This window comes from Scyliorhinus torazame, chromosome 2 (genome assembly GCF_047496885.1).
Source record: "Scyliorhinus torazame isolate Kashiwa2021f chromosome 2, sScyTor2.1, whole genome shotgun sequence".
In the NCBI taxonomy this organism is placed as follows: Eukaryota; Metazoa; Chordata; class Chondrichthyes; order Carcharhiniformes; family Scyliorhinidae; genus Scyliorhinus; species Scyliorhinus torazame.
Window position 1 is genome coordinate 117,251,102 of NC_092708.1, and position 22,084 is coordinate 117,273,185.

The window sequence follows — 22,084 nt, forward strand, 5'->3', positions numbered from 1 at the left end:
CCCGTCCCTTTGTTGCCATCGAACCACCACTCCTCCTCCTCCTCCCCCCCCCCCCCAGAATCACCCATTCACTTCCTCTCGAAAACACCTCTCCCAGTACCGATCCCGCCCCCCACTTTTTTACACTTTCCAGGCCCATTGGAACCTGTTTGACCATGCTCCAACGACCACAGCCCCTCCCCCCACCACACTCATGTTCACTAGCCAACTTAAGTTTGCTAGTGTGGATGGCCCTGCCCAGGCCCCACTCCCCCCAATCCCCTACCCCATTCCCAGTCCCAAAAATCAAAGAAATTCCCTTCAAACTCACCAACTCCAGAAAGCCGCCACCGCACAAATCCCAAATCCTACATTACCCAAACAGGCAACTTCACACCCTTTAATCACAAATAACAACATAAAATAGAACAATATACAATCTTCCACCCACTAGCCTCGGTCCAAGACCAAACCACAGTCCCATTTCTGCCCCACTCCTTCTGCCTTCACAAAAGCCTCCGCCGCCTCGAAGTAAAAGTCTTTTGAGTTGTAGGACACCGTCAACTTCGCTGGATACACCACGCCAAACCTCACACCACTGCTGTAGATTGCTGCCTTCACTCGTCCGAAGGCCTCCCCACCAGCTCCACGGTTAAGTCCTGGTATATGCGTATACCAGCTCCAGCCCACTGCACCTCCCGCTTCTGCTTCGTCCAACTCAGGACCTTCCCCTTCACATGGTACCTGTGAAAACAAATTATTACCGCCCTTGGTTGCTCATACGCCTTCCATTTAGGCCTCAACAACCGATGAGCCCGATCGAGTTCGTACCAGGAGGGATCATCCCCCACCCCAAGCAGCTCTGCCAACATCTTGACAAAGTACTCAGTCGGCCTCGAGCCCTCCACCCCTTCGGACAGACCTACAATTCTTAAGTTCGGATGCCTAGATCTATTTTCCAGGTCCTCCACCTTCCTGTCTACCGTAAGCCGGTCATAATCATGTAAACCTCTTATCAAATCTTCCCCCAATCTACTTTGCTTCAAGGTGAAGAACCCCAGCCTTTACAACCTAAACTTGTAACTAATAACTCCAATTCCTAGAACCACTCTGACAAATATCTGCAACCTCTCAAGGAACTTCACATCTTTCCTAAAGTGAAGTAAAAAGAACTGGACGCATTAACCTTCTTGGGACGTAATCAGAGCTTTATTTAAGGTCAGCACAAATTCCTGCTTATGCTCTCGTTGCCTCGAAGCCCAAGATCCCATATGCTTTCCTAACTGCTCAGTCATCATGTCCTGCCACCTTCAAACATCAATGGATGTGCACATCCAGGTCCCTCTGTTCCTGCACATGTTTTAGAATTGTATCATTAAGTCTATACTGCCTTTCCTCATCCCTTCTGCCAAAATGTACCAACTCACACTTCTCTATTAAATTTCATCTGCCACTTGTATGCCTGCTCTGCTAATCTGTGGGTTCCGGGGATAGGGTGGAGGCATGGGCTTAAGTAGGGTGCTCTTTCCAAGGGCAGTGCAGACTCAATGGGCCGAATGGACTCTTTCTGCACTGTAAATTGTATGGTGCCAAGATATTCATCACAACTGACTTTACTCGGCCCACCAGCAATAACGGAAGACTATCCTCTGCAGATCCACCTTGACCTTCCCCACCAAGCTCACGTAATTCAGCCTCTGAAGCCGTCCCCAATCCCCGCCACCTGTATCCCCCAAGTGCCAAAAGCTAGTCCCTGCCAATCGAAAAGGCAATCCCCTCAATCCAGTTCCCCGCTCCAACGCCCCTATCACAAGGTATTCGCTCTTCTCTCTGCTCTGCTTGTAGCCCGAGAAAGCCCCAAAGTGCCGTTGAATTCCCATAATACTCCCAACAGACGCCTCCGGGTACCTAACTTAGGGTATTGTTATATGCCGACGATTTTTTACTATGTGTTCCACCTTGCCTCTAATGATCCCATTCCATTCCTTCAAGGCCTTCAACGCCATGGCCAACGGTTCAACTGCCATCACAAACAAAAAGGGAGACATTGGATACCTCTGCCTCACATCTCGATGCAGTCAAAAGGCCCCCCCCCCCTCGTCATATTGTTAGTACAGAGCCACGTACAGCAGCCACACCCAGGACACAACCCAAATGTTTCCAATACCGTAAAGAGGTACCCCAACTCCACCCGGTTAAGTGCCTTCTCTGCAACCAGAGATCAATGACCTCCGCCATCGGACCAGCCACAGGAGTAAGCCCCACATTAAGCAACCTCTGCCCTTTCATGAACTCTGTCTGATCTTCCTCTACTACCTCCGGGAGGCACGGCTCAAGTCTTAATGCCAACACCTTGGCCAGCAATTTGGCATTTACGTTCAGCAGGGAAATTGGATGGCATGACCCACACTCCGTGAGGTCCTTGCCCTTCTTCAGGAGTAGCAAGATGGACGCTTGCCCAAATATCTCCGGGAGGGCGCCCCAATCAAGGGAGTCTCTGAACATGCCCAACAACAGAGGGCCGAACTGATCCACAAATGTTTTATAAAGCTCCACCGGGAACCCATCCGGCCCCGGTGTCTTCCCTGCCTGAATCTGTTTCAGCGCAACCTGGTTCTCATCCAAAGCTCGTGGGGCCTCCAACTCCTCTCGCAGCTCCTCCCCCACCATGGGAAACTCCAGATCATATGCATCCTCGAAGAAGGCCCTGAACACCCCATTCACCTTCTCCAGGGCGAACACCAGCCAACCCAGTCCACTAAGCTGAACAATTTCCCCGTCTGCCTCAGTTGACAAGCCAAGGGCTGACTCGCCTTCTCCCCATATTAGTATACTGCCCCTTTTGCACATCTCAATTGCTGCTGTGCACTGTCCGTGGACATCAAGTCAAATTGCATTTGCAGCCTTTTCTTGCACACCAAAGGTTCTGGGGTTGGGTCACTTGCATACCTGCAATCTACACTTAAGATCTCATTCACCAGTTTTTGTTGCTCCTCCCTAGCCTCTGCATCCACATGTGCCTTAAACGCTATGATCTCTCCCCTGATCACCACTTTCAATGCCTCCCACAAAGTTGAGGGTGAGACCTCCCCGTTATCATTGTTTGCAATGTATTCCTGTATGGCCCTCAAGAGCCTCACACAGGACCCCAGGTCCGATGACAACCCCATGTCCAGCCGCCACCGCCTGCGGTCCTCTTGACCAACCTCCCAGCGCAGGTCCATCCCAAAGCGGGGCGTGATCAGAGATCACCACCGCTGAAATTCAGCTCGTCTCATCCCCACCAGAAGATTCCGACTCATAATAAAGTAATCGATCTGTGAGTGCACTTTGTGTACTGTGGGAAAAAACCCAAAATCTTCCTCTCCTTCGGGTGCATGAACCTCCACGGTCCACCCCTCACACCTCCTCCATGAATGCAGACATCACTTTCACCATTCCAACCGGGGCTAGCGATCTCGGCCTAGATCAGTCCATCTTCGGTCCAGCACACAGTTCATCTCACCTCCCATAATAAGTTGGTGAGTGCTCAGGTCCGGCACCACCGCCAACAGCCATTTGATGAACGGCACATTATCCCAATTGGGGCATATATGTTCACCAGAACCGCTCGTTTCCCCTCCAACACCCCTACCACAATCACATATTGCTGCACCCGGATCTATCGTCACCCTCTCCATGTGAAACCGAACCCTCTTATCAATGAAGATTGCCACCACCGCGCCTGGCTCACCCAGACTTTCCAGAGCCTAACCTGGTCTCGTTCCCACATGAGTCTCCTGTAAAAACACGTCAACTCCCAGACTCTTTAGATGGGCAAGAACCCTCACTCTTTTAACTGCTCTTTTAACCTGGGTTCAATTCTGGCCTTGGGTCTGTGTCGAGTTTGCACATTCCCCCAGTGTCTCCGTGGGTTTCCTCCGGGTGCTCCGGTTTCCTCCCACAGTCCAAAGATGTGCAGGTTAGGTGGATTATCTATGCGAAATTGCCTCTTAGTGTCCAAAAATAGGTTAGGTTGGGTTACTGGGATAGGGCGGAGGTGTGGGCTTAAGTAGGGTGCTCTTTCCAAGGGCCGGTGCAGACTTGATGGGCCAAATAGCCTCCTTCTGCGCTGTAAATTCTATGATGAACCCCCTCCCATCCAATCACTTGACCCATCGAGCCTTGCCTAACTGACCCAACCAGTCGGAACCCCTCCCCCACACCACCCCTGGTAAGTAGCCTAACCCCTAGTGCTAGCAAGATGTGCCCTTCCATCTCAGGTCCAACCCCATAAACAACGAGAACAAAGGCCTGGATCCCCCCCCCCCCCCCCCCCCCCCGCCGCACTCGTCCCCTATTCCCATATCCAAGTCCCAAAATAACACCATCTTGCTTCTTCCCTCCAATTACCAAATCAAAAACCTCCTCGTTCTAATATCGAACAAATGACAAGACCACAAAGAGAACAACAAACATAACTCACGATATTAACAATGACCTCAGCTTAACTTGTCCCAAAAGAAAAAAGCCGCCCACCAACACCCTTAAACCATTCCCCCTTGTCAAAGGACAGCACGCTCCGACAAGTCAAAATAATGGTCCTTTGAGCCCAACGTGATTCTCAGTTTTGCTGTATACATCACTCCGAACCACACACCCTTATCCTACAGCGCAGCCTTCACCCTAATAAAGGCTGCCCTCCGCTTGGCCAGTTTGGTATCAATGTCCTGGTATATGTGCATCACATTTCCCCCAGTCGATATTCTGACACTTCTTGGCCCACCCAGGACCCGTTCCTTCCTCTGGTAGTTGTGAAACCGCACAATCACCGTGCGCAGAGAATAGTTAGGCATTGGCTTCTGTCGCAAGGCCCGGTGCGCCCTGTCCAACTCCAGAGGAGCGAACACCTCATCTCCGCCACCAGCCGCCAACATTTCCGAGAAATACTCGGTCGGTCTCAAGCCCTCCATTTCCTCCGGAGCAGGTCCACGACTCTGAGGTTCATCTGCCTTAACCTGTTCTTCACATCGTCCAATTTGGCTTTTAGGCCCTTGTTTCTGTCTGCCATAAGCAGTATTTCAGCTTCCAATGAGACCAGCCAATCCTCATGAATCGATATGGCCTCCTCCACACCCTTCAATGCCTCTCCCTGTTCCCTCATGGCCTTGGCGGTTTTGCCAAGTGCCAATACGTATGATTCGACAAGACCTCCTCCACGCCCTTCAATGCCTCCTCCTGTTCCCTCAGGAGTTAGAACCAGCCAATGACTTGCCAGCCTTGCGCCTAATTAAGAAGCCCAGCCAGTGAAATATTTCCATTGTAATTGAATGCCATTTTTCTCTGTACAACTGCAGGTCAAATTTAGGATAGGACCATCTGCACATTGATATATACACAACAATCAGCATGAAATCATGACTACTGAATCACAAAGGAGAAAATCTTATACCAGGACTGGTATTATCAACCATATCAAGGAAGGCACTCTGCAAGCATCCATTTTGAAAAGAATGGTGATTGCGGCATCAGTGCTTCGTGGCGGCTTGATGCCGAGAAGGGTGTTGATCAGGGTGGATTAAAGTGGCCAACCAAGAAAGCCTGAAATTCTCACAAGACAACTCTTGACAAGCAGAGAGCTGAAGGTGTACCCTTAGCCAGTCCTGTTATTTAAGCTCAGGCTACAAGATTTATTCAGCAAATTTGTTTCTTCATTCTTTCATAGGGTGTGGTCATCACTGGCATCGGAATTTGTTGCCTATCCCCAACTGCCCTTGAACTGAGTGTCTTGCTAGGCAATTTCAGAGGGCAGTTAAGATTCAACAACATTTGTGTGGGTCTGTGAGTCACATATAGGCCAGATGGTAGACCTCCTTCCCTAAAGGACATTAGTGAATGAGATGGGTTTCTATGACAATCAATGATAACAATAGTGACCATGAAACTGAGATTAACTTTGTATTTCAGATTTTATTGATTAATTGAATTCAAATTCTACCACCTGCCATGGGATTTGAACCCATGTCTCCAGAGCATTAGCTGGAGACATTATTAGTCCAGTGTCATTACTACTACACCACCATCATGAATGAAACTACCAGCGTTCCAGTAGTTTGAACATAACAAAGAATGTTTATAAAGATTCAAGAACTGGCACAGCATAATGCAGCCTCACCTAACTCGGCCTCGAGATATGATCCCCGGGGACTATGTTATCGCAGGACCCCAGCATATTTATTTTCTGGTTTATTCGGATTTAACACTGTTGCATCCTTGATACATGAATCCTAAATCATGTTTTGCTTTTTGCAGCTTGAGCCAAATAATGTGAAGCTAAATTTAAACTCTATGTGATCCCAAAGTCTCCTTGGTTTATAATTACACAGATCGTAAAGTCAAACAAACTCCACCTGCTCGGATATCGACAATTTACTCAGGCGAGCAGGAAATTACATCACATTCTATGTACCTTCACAGCACAATAGCCTGTTGAATTAAGGAGTAACTACCAAGTACACTTCAGAGCAGTAATATATGTATTTCCAAGGAAGTATCAAGTGGCGTCGTAGTACGATATAGGATTGTGTTTTTGGATGCTCACTTGTCCAGGAATTTACTGTGCGGTGAGACTGGGGATGAAGAATTAGTTGCTTTGGCCAAATACCTCCCAGCAGCCAATTACAGAATATCATTGGGAACAGGCTGCCAATGTGTCCGCTAAGTTTGGGAAGTGTACAACATGAGACAACATCAGGTGGGAAAGGGGAGAAAATGACAACAGAAGTAGCTGGTCAGGTAATTATTTAAAATGTATGACTGGGGAAACCTTTTTTCTATCACACTGGTTTCTAACAGAAAGAAGTTAGCTTCAAATTACTAATTTAATTCACGAGCTTACACTCAAAATTTAGTGTTTATGTTGAGCCTCAGGCAACATAAAAGACAAATAACTCTTACATATAAAAGTTTTCACCAACCTTTTCTTTTCCAATTTCTTTCTTCGTTTCTTTTCTTTCTTTCGTTTTCTGGACTCTTTCTTACGCCGTTTCTTTTTTCTCTTCTTAGAATCTTCATCTGTTTTACTTTCTGATTCCGAGGAAGAGTTTGAGTCAGTAGAGCTGTCAGATTCGCTTGAAGAGGATGATAAAGACTTCTTTCTTTTCTTCTCTTCTTTTTTGGCTTGTCAAGTAAAACATATTGATTTGTTAAAATGTATGTCATTGTCGAAAAATCATCTGCACTTATGATTCATCTACAAATGAATAGAAAGTGAATTAAATGCGCTTTCCAGTAAAATGTAATTTTTGAATTAAGAATGTAAATGAGCAATGCGAACAGAACTGTAAAATACAAACATACTGCAAGGCATGAGAAATACCAGTATTACAATAGCAGTTTAAATGCTTTCCTAAAGCTAAATGCTGCTATCTCAATATTTGATCAGTAAATGTATTAAAGAGGTTTTACTCAGTTTAGAGAGTATTCTTCCTTAATAGCAACAATAACAAAATGAGGAAGATTGGGGAGTTTCATATGAAAACATCATGTACTAAATGTAATGCGAGTTGACAGTAATTAACCTAAAACCACTATATGTTTTGTGACAAGTATCTTGTGCCTCCCGTGATCCTTTAATTCGATGTGCAAATACAATTTTACATTACTGCAACATTTTGCTTTCTTTACACCCTATGACCGGAATTCTCTGGTCATTGCAATTCACTTTTCTCGCTGGCAGTGCATCCCCATCCGCGGGTTTCCCGGCGTCATGGGGTGGTTACAGTGACAAATCCCGCTGCCAGCAAACGGCTCATGGCCGAGAAACACGCGGCTGGGGAACCTGAGAATCCAGCTGTATGACTGTCACCGAGTACAAAAATGATATAGTGTTGGACAATTTCACACATAACCTTTCCAAAATGACAATCAATTAACCAGATGCCTAATTGATTTCACAGCTCCCAAGTCTGTGATGATCACAAAAACTCTGCTATAATCACTTCCACTACTTTAGCCAGCAAAATCAACAGAGCCAATGAAAATAAAATAAGGCCGAAAAAATTGACAGAAGAGGAAGTCTTTAAATTTAACAAAAATCACACCTATGCCAACTTCTGATAGCATCCGATTTAATTTGGCCTTGTAAACTAACCAGAATTATGCTTGGTTAGTACTTGGACGGGAGACCATCTGTGAAAATCACCTTAATTTTCCATCTGTTTGAATGGAGTCACTTTTACTTTAAAAGTATGATTAAAAGTCCCCCTCTTATAATATTAATTTAAGCAAAAAACCTATTACAAATATAGCCATTTAACGTATCAATAAGAACTCTTAAGTTACATAGAATTTATAAATATGCTCTTAATCAATCAAGGAGACAAGAGCTTCTTCCTTTTCCACATACGCACATGCATGCATGCGCACACACAGGCACGTGCGCACGCTTACATACACACCCACCCACCTTTGGATTTTGGAATTAATTCTCCACAGTTCAAGATTCGCACTTCTGCATAAGGTTTACTATTTGCATCTGTTTTCTGGTTTTCCACATCTCTTATTAATTCCTGTCCTGAAATAACTTGACCAAAGACCACGTGTACACTAAGAGAATGAAAAAAAAATTGTAATTGTAATTTTTGTGGTGGTATAAGCAACATTTAGATAATGATATTATTACATATTTGGAAAGTATACTCACCTATCTAAATGAGGTGCAGGCTTAGTAGTTCTTTACGGTTAATATTCACAAAAATGAATATTCATAACATGAAAGCAGAAAAACAAAATTAGACAATTTATACAATAAATCTACAGTAAAAACATGTGGCTGGATTCTCCAATCGAGCGGCTATGTCCGCAGTATCCGTCTGGTCTTACGATGACCAGAAAGTCGATGCCAGCCCCTCACTCCGCGGAAATGCCAGGTCTGTGGCTCGGCATGCGAACGCCGGCGGCCGCGCCGTGCAACATGGCGCCGGCTGTGCGCGGACCTGGCACTGCAAAAACTGCATCCCTGTAGCCAGCCTCGCAACCCCCAGACAACCCCCCACACCTGTGCCCCCAGCCCCTGCCGAAGCCCCACCTGCCAGCAAAATGAACCCCTCTTCTCCACCCCCCCCCCCCCCACCAGCAAAATGACCCCCTCTCCCCACCCTTCCAATAAAACGACCCCCCCCCCCCCCACTATGACAGTGCTGGACTCAGTCCGCAGTCGCCACGCGAGACCCTCAAATGGTGTGAGCACACGTGTCCCATGCCGTCAGGGGGGGGGGGGGGGCCTCAGGTGACATCCTGAGGCTGTCCATACGGCGTACTCCAGGAGTACGTTGTTTTTGACGGGGCGGAGCATCACAAAAACGGCACCGTCCCCGATTCCGCCGTAAACGGGGATTCTCCAACCAATCGTCGAACGCGATTTTGGAGTCGCGATCGGAGAATCCCACCCATAGGCTTCCAAACAAAGCCAGCAGTAAAATATGTATTTGTAAACTACGATGAAAGCAAATATCAGAACTACAAGATAGTCAATTGCACAGATAGGTCTGGAGCAGCAAAAATAAAAAATGCTTTGCTATGTAAACATTTTTGATGCCAATCTTTCATGTGTATGGAAAGTAGTGCACTAAGTGCAGTTAGATAATATTGTATGAAAGTTAATGGGTGGAGTTTTCCCAAAATTTATCAAGCGTCAAGCTCTGACTGAAAACTGGCATGCGCCCCTCCAGGGGCACTGCTGAGTTTTCAGATCATTTCTTGAGCCACTCTGACAAAAAAAAAATAAGGGGTGAAGTTTAAGCTGTCAGTCTGGCAGGGCCTGATAGAGCTGGCAAGGCCAGCTCCAGAGATCTTTAAAGGGCACCCCAAACCCCCCAGGCACAATCACCGAGGGCTCTCCCCCACCACCACATTCAACAACCACATGCCTTCTTGTAAACCTCGTAGATGTTCGAATATTAAGTGAGGGGGATCATGTAGCGGCAGGTGCGCGTCAATTATATTAAAATTTAATTTGATATATTACTTTTGCACTTTCTCCCCATGTCTGCGTGGGTTCCTCCAGGTGCACCAGTTTCCTCACACAGTCCAAATATTTGCAGGTCAGATGCATTGACCATGATAAAATTACTCTTAGTGTCCAGGGATGTGCAGGTTAGGCAGGGTTACAGGGGTAGGGCGGGGAGTGAGCTAACAGGGATAGGCCGCTCTTTCCCATGGTTGGTACTAACTCGATAGGCCCAATGGCCCCCTTCTGCACTGTAGAGATTTTACGATTACAATGCGGTTCTCACCCTATGTGGGCGGAAACCCCATTATGTCATCGGCAATGGGGTGTGGAAAATCCACTCAACAAAAACAGCAAAGCCGGCACAAAAACTCCCCCCAATGTGTTTATAAAACTGGGACTCATTGGTCTCAGAGGCAGAGAGCATATGAGGAGAGACAGACAAGCAAGCACATGTGAAGGGGAAGAGAATAAGAGATAAATCTCATTAATTACGGATAGATCCTTGCCCGCCCACTAGTAGCAGAATGAGACCATGGCATAACATGTATACAAAACTAGCTGAAAGTGTAAACCTGAGTCCAAATCAAATATTTTCTGCAGGATAATTTTTTAAAAACTTACATGAAGAACTGTGAGCCATTAGTATCTTTTCCTCTGTTAGCCATAGACAAGAGGAATTCCTTGTTGTGTTTGACTGCAAAACTTTCATCTATTTTAACAAGGAAATGTGTGATCATTTTACAGAACTAGAATTAATAACTTAAAAGAACATTTTTTCACAATTCCCATGACACGTTGTGGAGATAACAGATAAAGCACATTGTAATCATGAGAAAATCCTATAATTTCACAGAAGTAATCACCTGTTTATCTTATCACATAGGAACATAGGAAAATACAAGAACAGATAATGTCCACTGTGACCCATGCAGTAAATTCCAATGAAAACGCGCACCCTACAAGACTTGGTGGTCAAGCATCAAATTGCAACCTACACAGAAAAACAAGTTAGTTGTGCTATGGCAATTTGCTGGGGTGACCACCACAGAAAAACACATTCCTGCACTTTCAGACTGGAATTCAAAGAACCATACAGCCCAGAAAGAGGCTTTGAAAAAACGATTTGATTATTCCCATTCTCCCTTTGAAGGTCAGTACTGAATCTGCCTCCACCACTGTTCAGGTAGTGCATTTCACATCTTAACACCTACTGCGTAAGAAATTCTGATTTCCTTTTTGGTTCTTTTCAAAATTACCTCAAATCCACTCCTTTTGTTTACTAATGCACCTATCAATGGAAACAGTTTTGCCGTACTGACTCATCAAAGATCCTCATCAATTATGACCACCTTTATTAAATCTCTTCTTAACCTTCTCTGCTCCAAGGAAAACAATCCTAGCTTGTCTGGTCTCTCTAAGTAATTAAGTCATTTACCCCTGAACTAGTGACTTCAGAATGAATTTGTGTGCTCATTACAGTTCCCTGCCCTCGTAGCTAGGCTATTATACATGCATTCCTGTACAGAACTTAACATAAATCCATCCTTAGTCTTAGGAAAACCACCAGTGAGCAGGATTTTGCAATGCTCCCCTCACAAACATGGTCTTCATTGCACTCATATTTATCAATTGGAAATGGTGCCCAATGTAGTGAAACAAGTATTTTTATATTTTGGGTAACGTACAAAATTTACCAACATTAAAAATAAATCGGAAATGAAAATGAAAATCATCATTGTCCCCAAGGGCCATAGGCTGCTCTCCCCTTTTGAGAGCGAACTGGTGGTGATTTAACCCAAGGTTCACCACACCTCAGGCGAGGGGCAAGGTTGAAAAGGCAAGGCCTTCATGAATAACCTCAGCCAGCACTGGAATCAAACCTGTGCCGTTGGCATCACTCCGCATCACAAACCAGCTGTCCAGTCAACTGAGCTAACCGATCATCAAAAATAAATCTACTCAAGTTATTAGTTGCGTGAATACACAAGTTGAGATATACAGCGAATTAGTACCATGCAGTGTTGAAATGGTGTTACAGTGCAGGGAAGCTGTGGCAAATCAGTCATAATCTTATTCAATGGCAGAGCAATCTAGAAAGGCAAAATGGCCAACCCCTGCTCCTATTGTTTATATTCTAACAGAAATAAATTACCTTCAAAAAACCCTCCATAGATAGATTCGCCTCCTCGCCCATTTCCTAAAAGTACAGAAGTGTTCATGAAATTCAGCAACACCCTACAGCATATAGTTATAAGAATGACCATTGCAGTATGAAAAAAACAAAGTTGCTGAACAAACAATAAAGAATGACAGCAAATGTAAATATTGCTTAGGATTTTTCCAATCATCTCAACAGAAGGAAGGCCTGATGCATGCCACTGCAGGGATATGCCCAAAACAAAATTTCCCACAATGGCATATTTCAGAAGCAATCAAAGCACATAATAAAATTCCTCATTTAGAAAGGTTTTGTTTTCGGATGTGGGAATGGAAAAAAGCAGGAATGGATACTAGCATGGAAAGCAGTAATAGACTAAGATAGTGGCCATATTTTTGCATTGGTCCCAATTCTGACAATTGTTTGTGATTTTAAAAAAATTACAGGGTTTCCAAAGCTGTCATGGACAAAAGTGTCAGATATGAAAGTGAAATAGTACTCGTCTTATTCCTAAAAAGGAGACAAGAGCACAAACAGGTGATTTATTTCCATTTTATCACGTTGATCTCCTCCATGCATTCAATGAAGATTAGACCTGCTCTAAAATGAAGATAAATACTGTGCTAAACATTTATAAAATCACAAATCCTGTTAAGTCAAACAGTTAAGCTCATTTAAGTAGAAAATTCCAAATTTAATCTCATGGCTCATTAATATCAATTTGCTCCCTCAGTTGCATCAGTTTTAGATTAGCAACTGAGAAGGAAAGAAAACAACTTATGGCGATTTAAAACAAAGGTTAATAAAATATGCAGAACAGAAACCATTTAGGCCCAAAAGGTCCAAGCAGGAGATTATGTTCCATACAAGCCTCCACCCACCCTAATATCATGATATAACCACATACAGCTGTACTGAATCAGTTAGGTTGGAAAATCATACAAGCCAAGTAGCACATAAGGAAAGGGAGGCTTGGGAAGGGAAAGGAAGAACAGCAAATCTTAGGATGCACACTACAAAGTTTCATACCTTCACTGAAGTCACCTCCTTGAATCATAAAATCCTTTACAACTCTGTGAAATAAGCAACCTTTATAATGCAAAGGTTTTTGAGTACTTTTTCCAACCCCTTTTTCACCTGTAATGAGATAAACAGGGTATCATCACCGATAACGTGTACAGATTACCAATAATAGCTACAATACACTAGTGGTGCAATTTCTCAAGACTGTACTTCTGTGCAAATTAAAACACATCCTGTCAATATTAATCTGTGGATGTTTCTTAAAAAAATGTTGCATAAAAGCACAGACAGAAAGTAAATTGACACTGACCCATCTGCTGTAGCACGTCAAAAAGAGTTAAAAAAAATATAGAACGTTATTTAAATTATTATTTTCAGAGTCTTGGGTTTATTTACACCCAATTAAGTACTTTGAAAATCTAGCCACGCATTGTTGTATTGCAGGAAATGGAGCAATTTCCTCGCAACAAGGTCCTAGAAATAGAAATGTGACAATGACTGGATAATCCATTTTACCACCCATCTTCATCCTCCCTTTCCTCTCCAAAGTGCATGACTATTTCATCACCTCCCAAATTTATGACCACCTTTCTTGCAACTCCATATTTGAAGCCCTCCGATAAGGTTTCTACCCATGCTTCACGAGTGAAATATCCTTTATCATAAGGAACATTCGATATGACTATGACCATGGCAAACTATTGCTTCCAATTCTTGTCAGCCAGTGTGTAGACTTTGACACAGTTCACTATAGGGCGGAACAATGGTGCAGTGGTTAGCACTGCTGCCTAGGGCGCTGAGGATCTGGGTTTGATCCAGGCCCCGGGTCACTATCTGTGTGGAGTTTGCACATTCTCCCCATGTCTGTATGGGTTTTACCCCCGCAACCCAAAGATGTGCAGGTTAGGTGGATTGGCCATGCTAAATTGCACCTTAATTGGAAAAAAATTAATTGGATACTTTAAATTAAAAAAAGACATAGTTCATCACAACATTCTCTGTTCCAAGTAAGAAGTGTCACAACACCAGGTGAATATTCAACAGGTTTATTTGAAATCACAAGCTTTCGGAGCGCTGCTCCTTCAAAGCCTCTCTTCCATGATCCAGTTGGATGGGGCGTCCCTCACCTGGTTCCATTCTAATTTATCCAGTCATAGCCAGAGAATCACCTGTATTCTCTTCCTGCTCCTGCATCACTACCTCTGGAATCCCCCAAGGATCTATTCTTTGTTTATTCTTATTTCTCATCCATATGCTACCCCTCTCCTCAGTGACATGCACTGACAAACTTTTAGGTTCCAGACGTATGCCGATGGTACCCAGCTCTACTGCACCATCACCTCTCTCGACCGTGTCAGAGTCTCTGATTTGCTAGGTTACCTATCTGAAATCTGGTATTGGATGAACAGAAACTTGAATTAGATATTGGAAAGGCTGAAGCTAATGTTTTCGATTCCCACCACAAACTCTATTCCTTAGCCACCAGGTCCATCCCTGACCACAGTCTAAGGCTGAACCAGACCACTTAAACCATGACATTCTATTTGACCCCGAGCTCAGGAGATTTAGGAAGAACTCCCTGTACTTCTAAAAATAGTGCAACAGGTTATTCCGTATCCACCTGAAAGGTTGAATGTCCCATCCAAAAGTCCAGAACATATTCAATACTACACTGGAGTGTTACGACTAGCCTTTGTGCTTACTACCTTCTGACTCAGAGGCTTCAATGCTACCAACTGAGCGATGGTCAAAAGAACTGTAGTTTTTAGGAGAAGTACAGTTTTTCTGCAATACAGGCTAAAGTGCAGGGAGAATAAAAACAGGGATTGATACCATACCACCACTGGTATGAGAGTGTAATTACAGTGTGACAAGCTTACAGAGGCCATTTCCATTATAAATGTTGACCTAGATTACAAATTGTTGGTAGAAATTTGAAAATCCTTCAAATTTAAAGAAGGCTCCGTAGTTCAGTATTTTTCAAACTTTTTGCTCCGGAGACCCATTTTTACCAACCAGTCATCCTTTGGGACCCGCGCCGGCCGACCTTCGCGACCCACGCGCCCAAACTTTGCAACCCACTATTTCAGCTTGCTTGAGCCTCATGATCTCACTTGCTTTGTCATTCAACACCCATTTCTGTATGGGTTGTTCATCAGAGGTCTTGGAGCTTACACCGGCACTCTTTTGTCCTGCCGTGGACTCACCTGAGAAGCTCTCTTGAGCAGATTCAGTTGTGAGATCTTGATCTGTTTCTCTCTGGTTCTCTCTTCCTTATTCCAAAATGACCCATCTTCAATTCTTCATACAGTTCTGTTGCGGGCAACTACAAAATGGAGGAATCTCTCCTCAATAATTTCGCGCCCAGAGCCCATAATACGGGGCACGTGACCTGCTCTCTGCTGCCACTTCTGGCAGGAAGACTCCAACAATGTTTTTTTAAAATCAGCTCCTGGGACAAGCGCGGACATCCGGACGAGGAGGTCTGCCCCGTTGGGCTCCGGGCCTGCGTACTGCTACATTCAGCTGGGAGGGCAGGTGTGCGCAGGGCGGCCGTCATTCAGAAAGCCGGTTGCGCCGGCAATTTTAAAAACTGGTCGCGGCCATTGGGTACTTCTTCCCCCGATTAGGAACGCCAAGACTGATCGTTCTGCGACCCTCCCGACACCTGCCAGTGACCCACCCGCGAGGCGCAACCCTGACTTTGAAAATGACTGTCATAGTAGGTTAGACAGGGGAGTAAATTAGGACAGTTAGTAAACCAGTTCAGACTGGCTTCTTTAAGCAGGGGAAACTCATGCCAAGGATATAAAAACAGCATGTTCATTAGTGCCTTGCACAGAGTGCCATTCTGCTCCGAGTGCTGGGAGATAAGGTAAGAATGGAAGTTTAGGGAGCAGAGCCTTAAAAAGAACTGGCGCTGAAAGGGACACTTCTGGGCAGTGGGCTGAGTTAGAAAACCAATCCAGGAGTGACATCAGAAAATGTTAAGTTCATTGGCTGGTTAAGTAACTGCTAATTTGCATAACCTGCTTTCAGATTAAATGTAAAAAGAGAAATATTTTACAGATTAGAAATATGAAAAACCACCTTGAAATTAACAAAACAAATTAAAAACTAATTAAATAAAATAAGGATGTAGGGCCAGGCGATGTGTTATACTGTGACACATCGGGGAGGGGGAGGGGAAGAGTTACCTGGACAATGTGTTTCAGGAGAGTCACACCCCTTAGATTACCTTGAATTCGGCCAGTGCGCAGGCTCAGGAGGGTGTGACTATGAGTGAGGTAGGCAGAGGAATCCAGGAGGTTGGGTTGCAGGAGCCTCAGTTCTTGCTCTTGCCAAACAGATTCAAGATTCTTGCTCCACGTGTGGATGAGAGCAGGGATTATGGGGAGGATGAGAAAACTGACCACAGCACTATGGTACAGGGAGACATTCAAGTGGGGAGAGAGAAAAGAAATGTAGTCGTAATGGGGGATAGTATAGTTAGGGTCACAGACACTGTTCTCTGTGGCCAAGATTGAGAGTCCAGAAGGTGGTGTTGCCTACCTGCTGTTCGGCTTTGGGATATGTCATCTGGGCTGCAGCAGAGGAACTTGGAGTGGGAGGGTAAAGATCCAGTTGTCGTGGTCCACGTAGGTACCAACGACATAGGTGGATCAAGGATAGTGGTTCTGCCAAAGGAATATGAGCAGCTAGGGGGTAAATTAAAAACCAGAACCAAAAAGGTAGTAATCTCCAGATTACTACCTGAGCCATGAGCTAATTGGCACGGGGTCAATAAGATTAAAGAGATAATAATCATTATTGTCACAAGTAGGTTTACATTAACACTGCAATTAAGTTACTGTGAAAAATGCATGGCCCAAAGATTGGTGTGGGAGAAATGGGTTTGAATTCATGGGACACTGGCACCAGTACTGGGGAAGGAAGGAGCTGTTTTGATGGGACGGTCTTCACCGGAATCATGCTGGGATCAGAGTCCTGGCAAATTGCATAACTAGGGTTGTAGATAGGGCTTTAAACTAAATGGGATGGGGTTTCAGTTGTATGGAGAATTAGAATATCAAAGTTAAAGGAGAAGGTAGGAGTGCAGGTTAATGATGAATTGGGGGTGCTCAGGAGAGGTTAGTAATGTTACCAGAACAAGGAATAGATCATAGAGTGTGGAAAGCGGCAGGAATCCAATTTCAGGCACAGCAAAGGGGACAACTACGGGGGGGGGGGGGTCAACACAGAACCAAGGGTGCTGTAACTAAATGCTCACGGTATACAAAATAAGATAAATGAGTATGTAGCGCGCATTGAAATTGGCGGGTACGATGTTGGGGACAACACAGAGACGTGGCTGCATGGGGATCAGGGATGGGATCTAAATATCCAAGGAGATGTGTCCTATCAAAAAGGACAGGCAGAGGGAGGAGGGTTGCCTTGTTAGTAAGAAATTAAATTAATATCAATAGCAAGAAGCAATATAGGTTCAGAAGGCACATAATCTGTGTAGGTAGAGTTCAGGAATCATAAAGGACAAAAGACCCTGATGGGAGGGTACAGGCCACCTAGCAGTAGTCAGGAAATGGAACAGAAAATAAATCAAGACATAAAAAATACATACAAAAAAGGCAACATTACAAGAATCCTGGGGGACTTCAATATGCAGGCGCACTGGGAAAATAAGGTTGGTAGTGGATCCCAAGAAAAGGAATAATAGAATGTCTCGGAGATGGTTTTTTGGAGAAGCTTGTGATGGAGCCCACTAAGGAACAGGCAATTCTGGATTTGTTGATGTGTAATGACGCAGACCTGATTAGGGAACTTAAAGGTGAAGGAATCCTTAGGGAGCACTGACCACAATAAGATAGAATTTACCCTGCAGTTTGAGAGGGAAATGCTGGAATCTGGGGCGAGATTCTCCAACCCCCCGCCGGGTCGGAGAATCGCCGGCGGCTGGCGTGAATCCCGCCCTCGCCGGTTGCAGAATTCTCCGGCATCGGAGATTCGGCGGGGGCCGGAATCCAGCTGCGCCGGTCGGCGGGCCCCCCCCCACCCCCGCGATTCTCTGGCCCGGATGGGCCGAAGTCCCGCTGCTAGAATGCCTGTCCCGCCGGCGTGGATTAGACCACCTCTCTTACCGGCGGGGCAAGGCGGCGCTGGCGGGCTCCGGGGTCCTTGGGGGGGGGGGTGCCCCCACGGAGGCCTGGCCCGCGATCGGGGCCCACCGATCCGCGGGCGGGCCTGTGCCGTGGGGGCACTCTTTTCCTTCCGCCTTCGCCACGGTCTCCACCATGGCGGAGGCGGAAGAGACTCCCTCCACAGCGCATGCGCGGGGATGCCGTGAGCGGCCGCTAACGCTCCCGCGCATGCGCCGCCCGGCAATGTCATTTCCGCGCCAGCTGGCGGGGCACCAAAGGCCTTCTCCGTGGGCCTCACCCCTCAAGGTTAGGGCTCGGCCCCCCAAGATGCGGAGGATTCCGCACCTTTGGGGCGGCGCGATGCCGGACTGGTTTGCGCCGTTTTTGGTGCTGGTCGGCGGACATTGCGCCGATACCGGAGAATTTCGCCCCAGATATAATGGTATTACAATTGAGTAAAGGTAACTACAGAGACGTGAGGTAGGAGCTTGCCAGTGTTGGCTGGAAGGGAAGTGGGTGCAACAGCAATGGCAGGGGTTTTGGGGGGTTATGTGGGAGGCACAATAGAAATTCATCCCAAGGAGGAGGACACATGCTAAAGGGATGATCCTTTAAAACCGAGAAGAGGAGCAATTTCTTCAGTCAGAGGGTGGTGAATCTGTGGAACTCTGTGCTGTGGAAAGCTGTGGAAGCCAAATCAGAGTGTCTTTAAGACAGAGACAGATAGGTTCTTGATTCATAAGGGGATCAGGAGTTTCGGGGAAGAGGGAAGGAGAAATATATCAGCCATTATCGAATGGCGGAGCAGGCTTGATGGGCTTAATGACCTAATTTTGCTCCTATTTCTTATGATCTCATAGTCATTGGCAAATAGGGTTAAGGAAAATCCCAAGGCTTTTTACACGTTCATAAAAAGCAAGAGGGTAGCCAGGGAAAGGGTTGGCCCACTGAAGGATAGGCAAGGGAATCTATGTGTGGAGCCAGAGGAAATGGGTGAGGTACTAAATGAATACTTTGCATCAGTATTCACCAAAGAGAAGGAATTGGTAGATGTTGAGTCTGGAGAAGGGTGTGTAGATAGCCTGGGTCACATTGAAATCCAGAAAGACGAGGTGTTGGGCGTCTTTAAAAATATTACGGTAGATAAGTCCCCAGGGCCTGATGGGATCTACCCCAGAACACTGAAGGAGGCTGGAGAGGAAATTGCTGAGGCCTTGACAGAAATATTTGGATCCTCACTGTCTTCAGGTGATGTCCCGGAGGACTGGAGAATAGCCAATGTTGTTCCTCTGTTTAAGAAGTGTAGCAAGGATAATCCAGGTAACTACAGGCCGGTGAGCCTTACGTCAGTGGTAGGGAAATTACTGGAGAGAATTCTTCGAGACAGGATCTACTCCCATTTGGAAGCAAATGGACGTATTAGTGAGAGGCAGCATGGTTTTGTGAAGGGTGGGTAGTGTCTCACTAACTTGAGAGAGTTTTTCGAAGAGGTCACAAAGATGATTGATGCAGGTAGGGCAGTGGATGTTGTCTATATGGAGTGTTCAATTCTGGTCGCCACACTACCAGAAGGATGTGGAGGCTTTAGAGGGTGCAGATGAGATTTACCAGAATGTTGCCTAGTATGGAGGGCATTAGCTATGAGGAGCGGTTGAATAAACTCGGTTTGTTCTCACTGGAACGACGGAGGTTAAGGGGCGACCTGATAGAGGTCTGCAAAATTATGAGGGGCATAGACAGAGTGGATAGTCAGAGGCTTTTCCCCAGGGTAGAGGGATCAATTACTAGGGGGCATAGGTTTAAGGTGCGAGGGGCAAGGTTTAGAGTAGATGTATGAGGCAAGTTTTTTTTACACAGAGGGTAGTGGGTGCCTGGAACACGCTGCCGGAGGAGGTGGTGGAAGCAGGGACGATAGTGACATTTAAGGGGCATCTTGACAAATACATGAATAGGATGAGAATAGAGGGATATGGACCCAGGAAGTATAGAAGATTGTAGTTTAGTCGGGCAGCATGGTCAGCACGGGCTTGGAGGGTCGAAGGGCCTGTTCCTGTGCTGTACTTTTCTTTGTTCTTTGTTCTAATTTATAATGGACAAAATTTGACTGAAGAATGACAAAAATGTGACAACTGGATGCAAGCTTTTCGAGACAGGAAATGGGTACAGGCAATATATTCTATATAAGAATACTTTGGGCTGAATTCTCCGCTTTGCAATGCAAGCAACAAGAATCCCGATCTGGCGAGAATTATGCAAAATGGAAAAAACGTGTTTCGTGCCCAACAGCGATTCTGTTGCCATGCTCTGTTCCCTCGCTGGTCGTGTTATCAAAGTTTGCACCTGTACCAGGTAATGGACTTAATATCACGAACAGCGGAGTCTTCCGGTTGCGGCTATGCCTGGGTAGGTCGCACGGTCGGCAGCTCCCGCCGTGAACGGACTTTTGGGCCCTTTTAAGGAGCCCCAGCGGCACTTGGACGGCAATTCCCGGTGTGGGAAGGCAGCAGTGAGGTTGCCCCAGCACTGTATGGAGTGGACCAGGAGCGGAGCGGTCAAAAAAGCAGCACTGGAAAAAAAGAGGAGAGCGGGTGCGGAAAAGCAAGATGATGGCGGGTGGAGACCAGGCAGCGTGGGCTCAGTGGTCTCAGGAGCAGCAGGAGTTTCTAAAAAGCTGCTTTGCGGAGTTTAAGGCGGAGATGTTGGCCCCTATGAAGGCGTCGATCGAGAGGCTGGTGGAGGCTCAGAGGGCGCAGGGGACAGCGATTAAGGAGGTGCAGCAGAAAGCCTCTGATAACGAGGATGGGATCCTGGGCCTAGAACGAGGCGCTGCACAAAAAATGGCAGGAGAAGTTCGAGGACCTGGAAAACAGGTCGAGGAAAAAGAATCTGTGGATTCTGGGTCTCCCTGAAGGTGTGGAGAGATCGGATGTCGGGGAGTACGTGGCTATGATGCTGAGCACGCTGATGGGCGCGGGAGCTGGATGGGGCACACAGAGTCCTGGCAAGGAGGCCGAGGGCGAATGAGCCGGCGAGGGCTGTGGTGGTGAGGTTTCACCGTTTCACCGACAGGGAGTATGTCCTGAGGTGGGCGAAGAAGGAACGGTGCAGCAGGTGGGAGAAAGCTGAAATCCGCATCTACCAGGACTGGTGTGCAGAGCTGGCCAAGAAGAGGGCAGGATTCAACCGGGCCAAGGCGGTTCTCCATCAAAAGGGGGTAAAGTTTGGGCTGTTGCAGCCAGCGCGGCTGTGGGTCACGCATCAGGACCGACACCACTATTTTGATACGCTGAACGAGGCATGGACCTTCATCCAAAATGAAAAGCTGGACTCGAATTAGTGGTTTGCGGCAGGTTATGGGGATGCTGGGGAGTGGGAAAAGGCGATTTGATTTGATGCGTGTGTTTTCTGGGTATGTGTATTGATTTGGGAGGGGCTGTTCCCCGCGTTTGAAGGTGGGAGTGGGTGCCGGAGGCCCTGGACCTTTGGGGATCGGGGTCAGGCTGCAGGAGAAAGGAGCTGTGCCACAGGGGGCGGGTCCGGCCCAGGCAGGGAACGCGGGCTATTTCCCACGTAAAAGGGGGGGGTGCGTGGCCCGACGCGGGGGGGCAAAACCGGACGGGAGCTCGCACTGGTTTGTAGGGGGAGTGGTGGTGGGGAGGAGGGGGGGGGGAGAACGGGACTTGGAGGGGGCATTCAATCGGGGGATCGTCGGCGGAGGCGGGCGGGGTCAGCAGGATTCAGCTGACTTATGGGAGTGCAATGGGGGGAGCAGTGGGGCTAGGCAATTGCCTGGCCGGG

General features: G+C 46.5%; 1 protein-coding gene across 6 annotated transcripts in view; it reads right to left on the minus strand.

Annotated features, from left to right (window-relative positions):
- ppig (peptidylprolyl isomerase G (cyclophilin G)) overlaps positions 1–22,084 on the minus strand; it is a 117,771-nt gene that overhangs the window by 42,428 nt on the left and 53,259 nt on the right. For all 6 annotated transcript variants that reach the window (XM_072475878.1, XM_072475874.1, XM_072475876.1 and 3 more), the window contains 6 exons: positions 13,158–13,265; positions 12,123–12,167; positions 10,592–10,679; positions 8,663–8,692; positions 8,426–8,565; positions 6,936–7,137 (listed from right to left, as the gene is read on the minus strand). In XM_072475878.1, the coding sequence (XP_072331979.1) occupies positions 6,936–7,137; positions 8,426–8,565; positions 8,663–8,692; positions 10,592–10,679; positions 12,123–12,167; positions 13,158–13,265 (613 nt within the window). The remainder of the gene's footprint in view (positions 1–6,935; positions 7,138–8,425; positions 8,566–8,662; positions 8,693–10,591; positions 10,680–12,122; positions 12,168–13,157; positions 13,266–22,084) is intronic.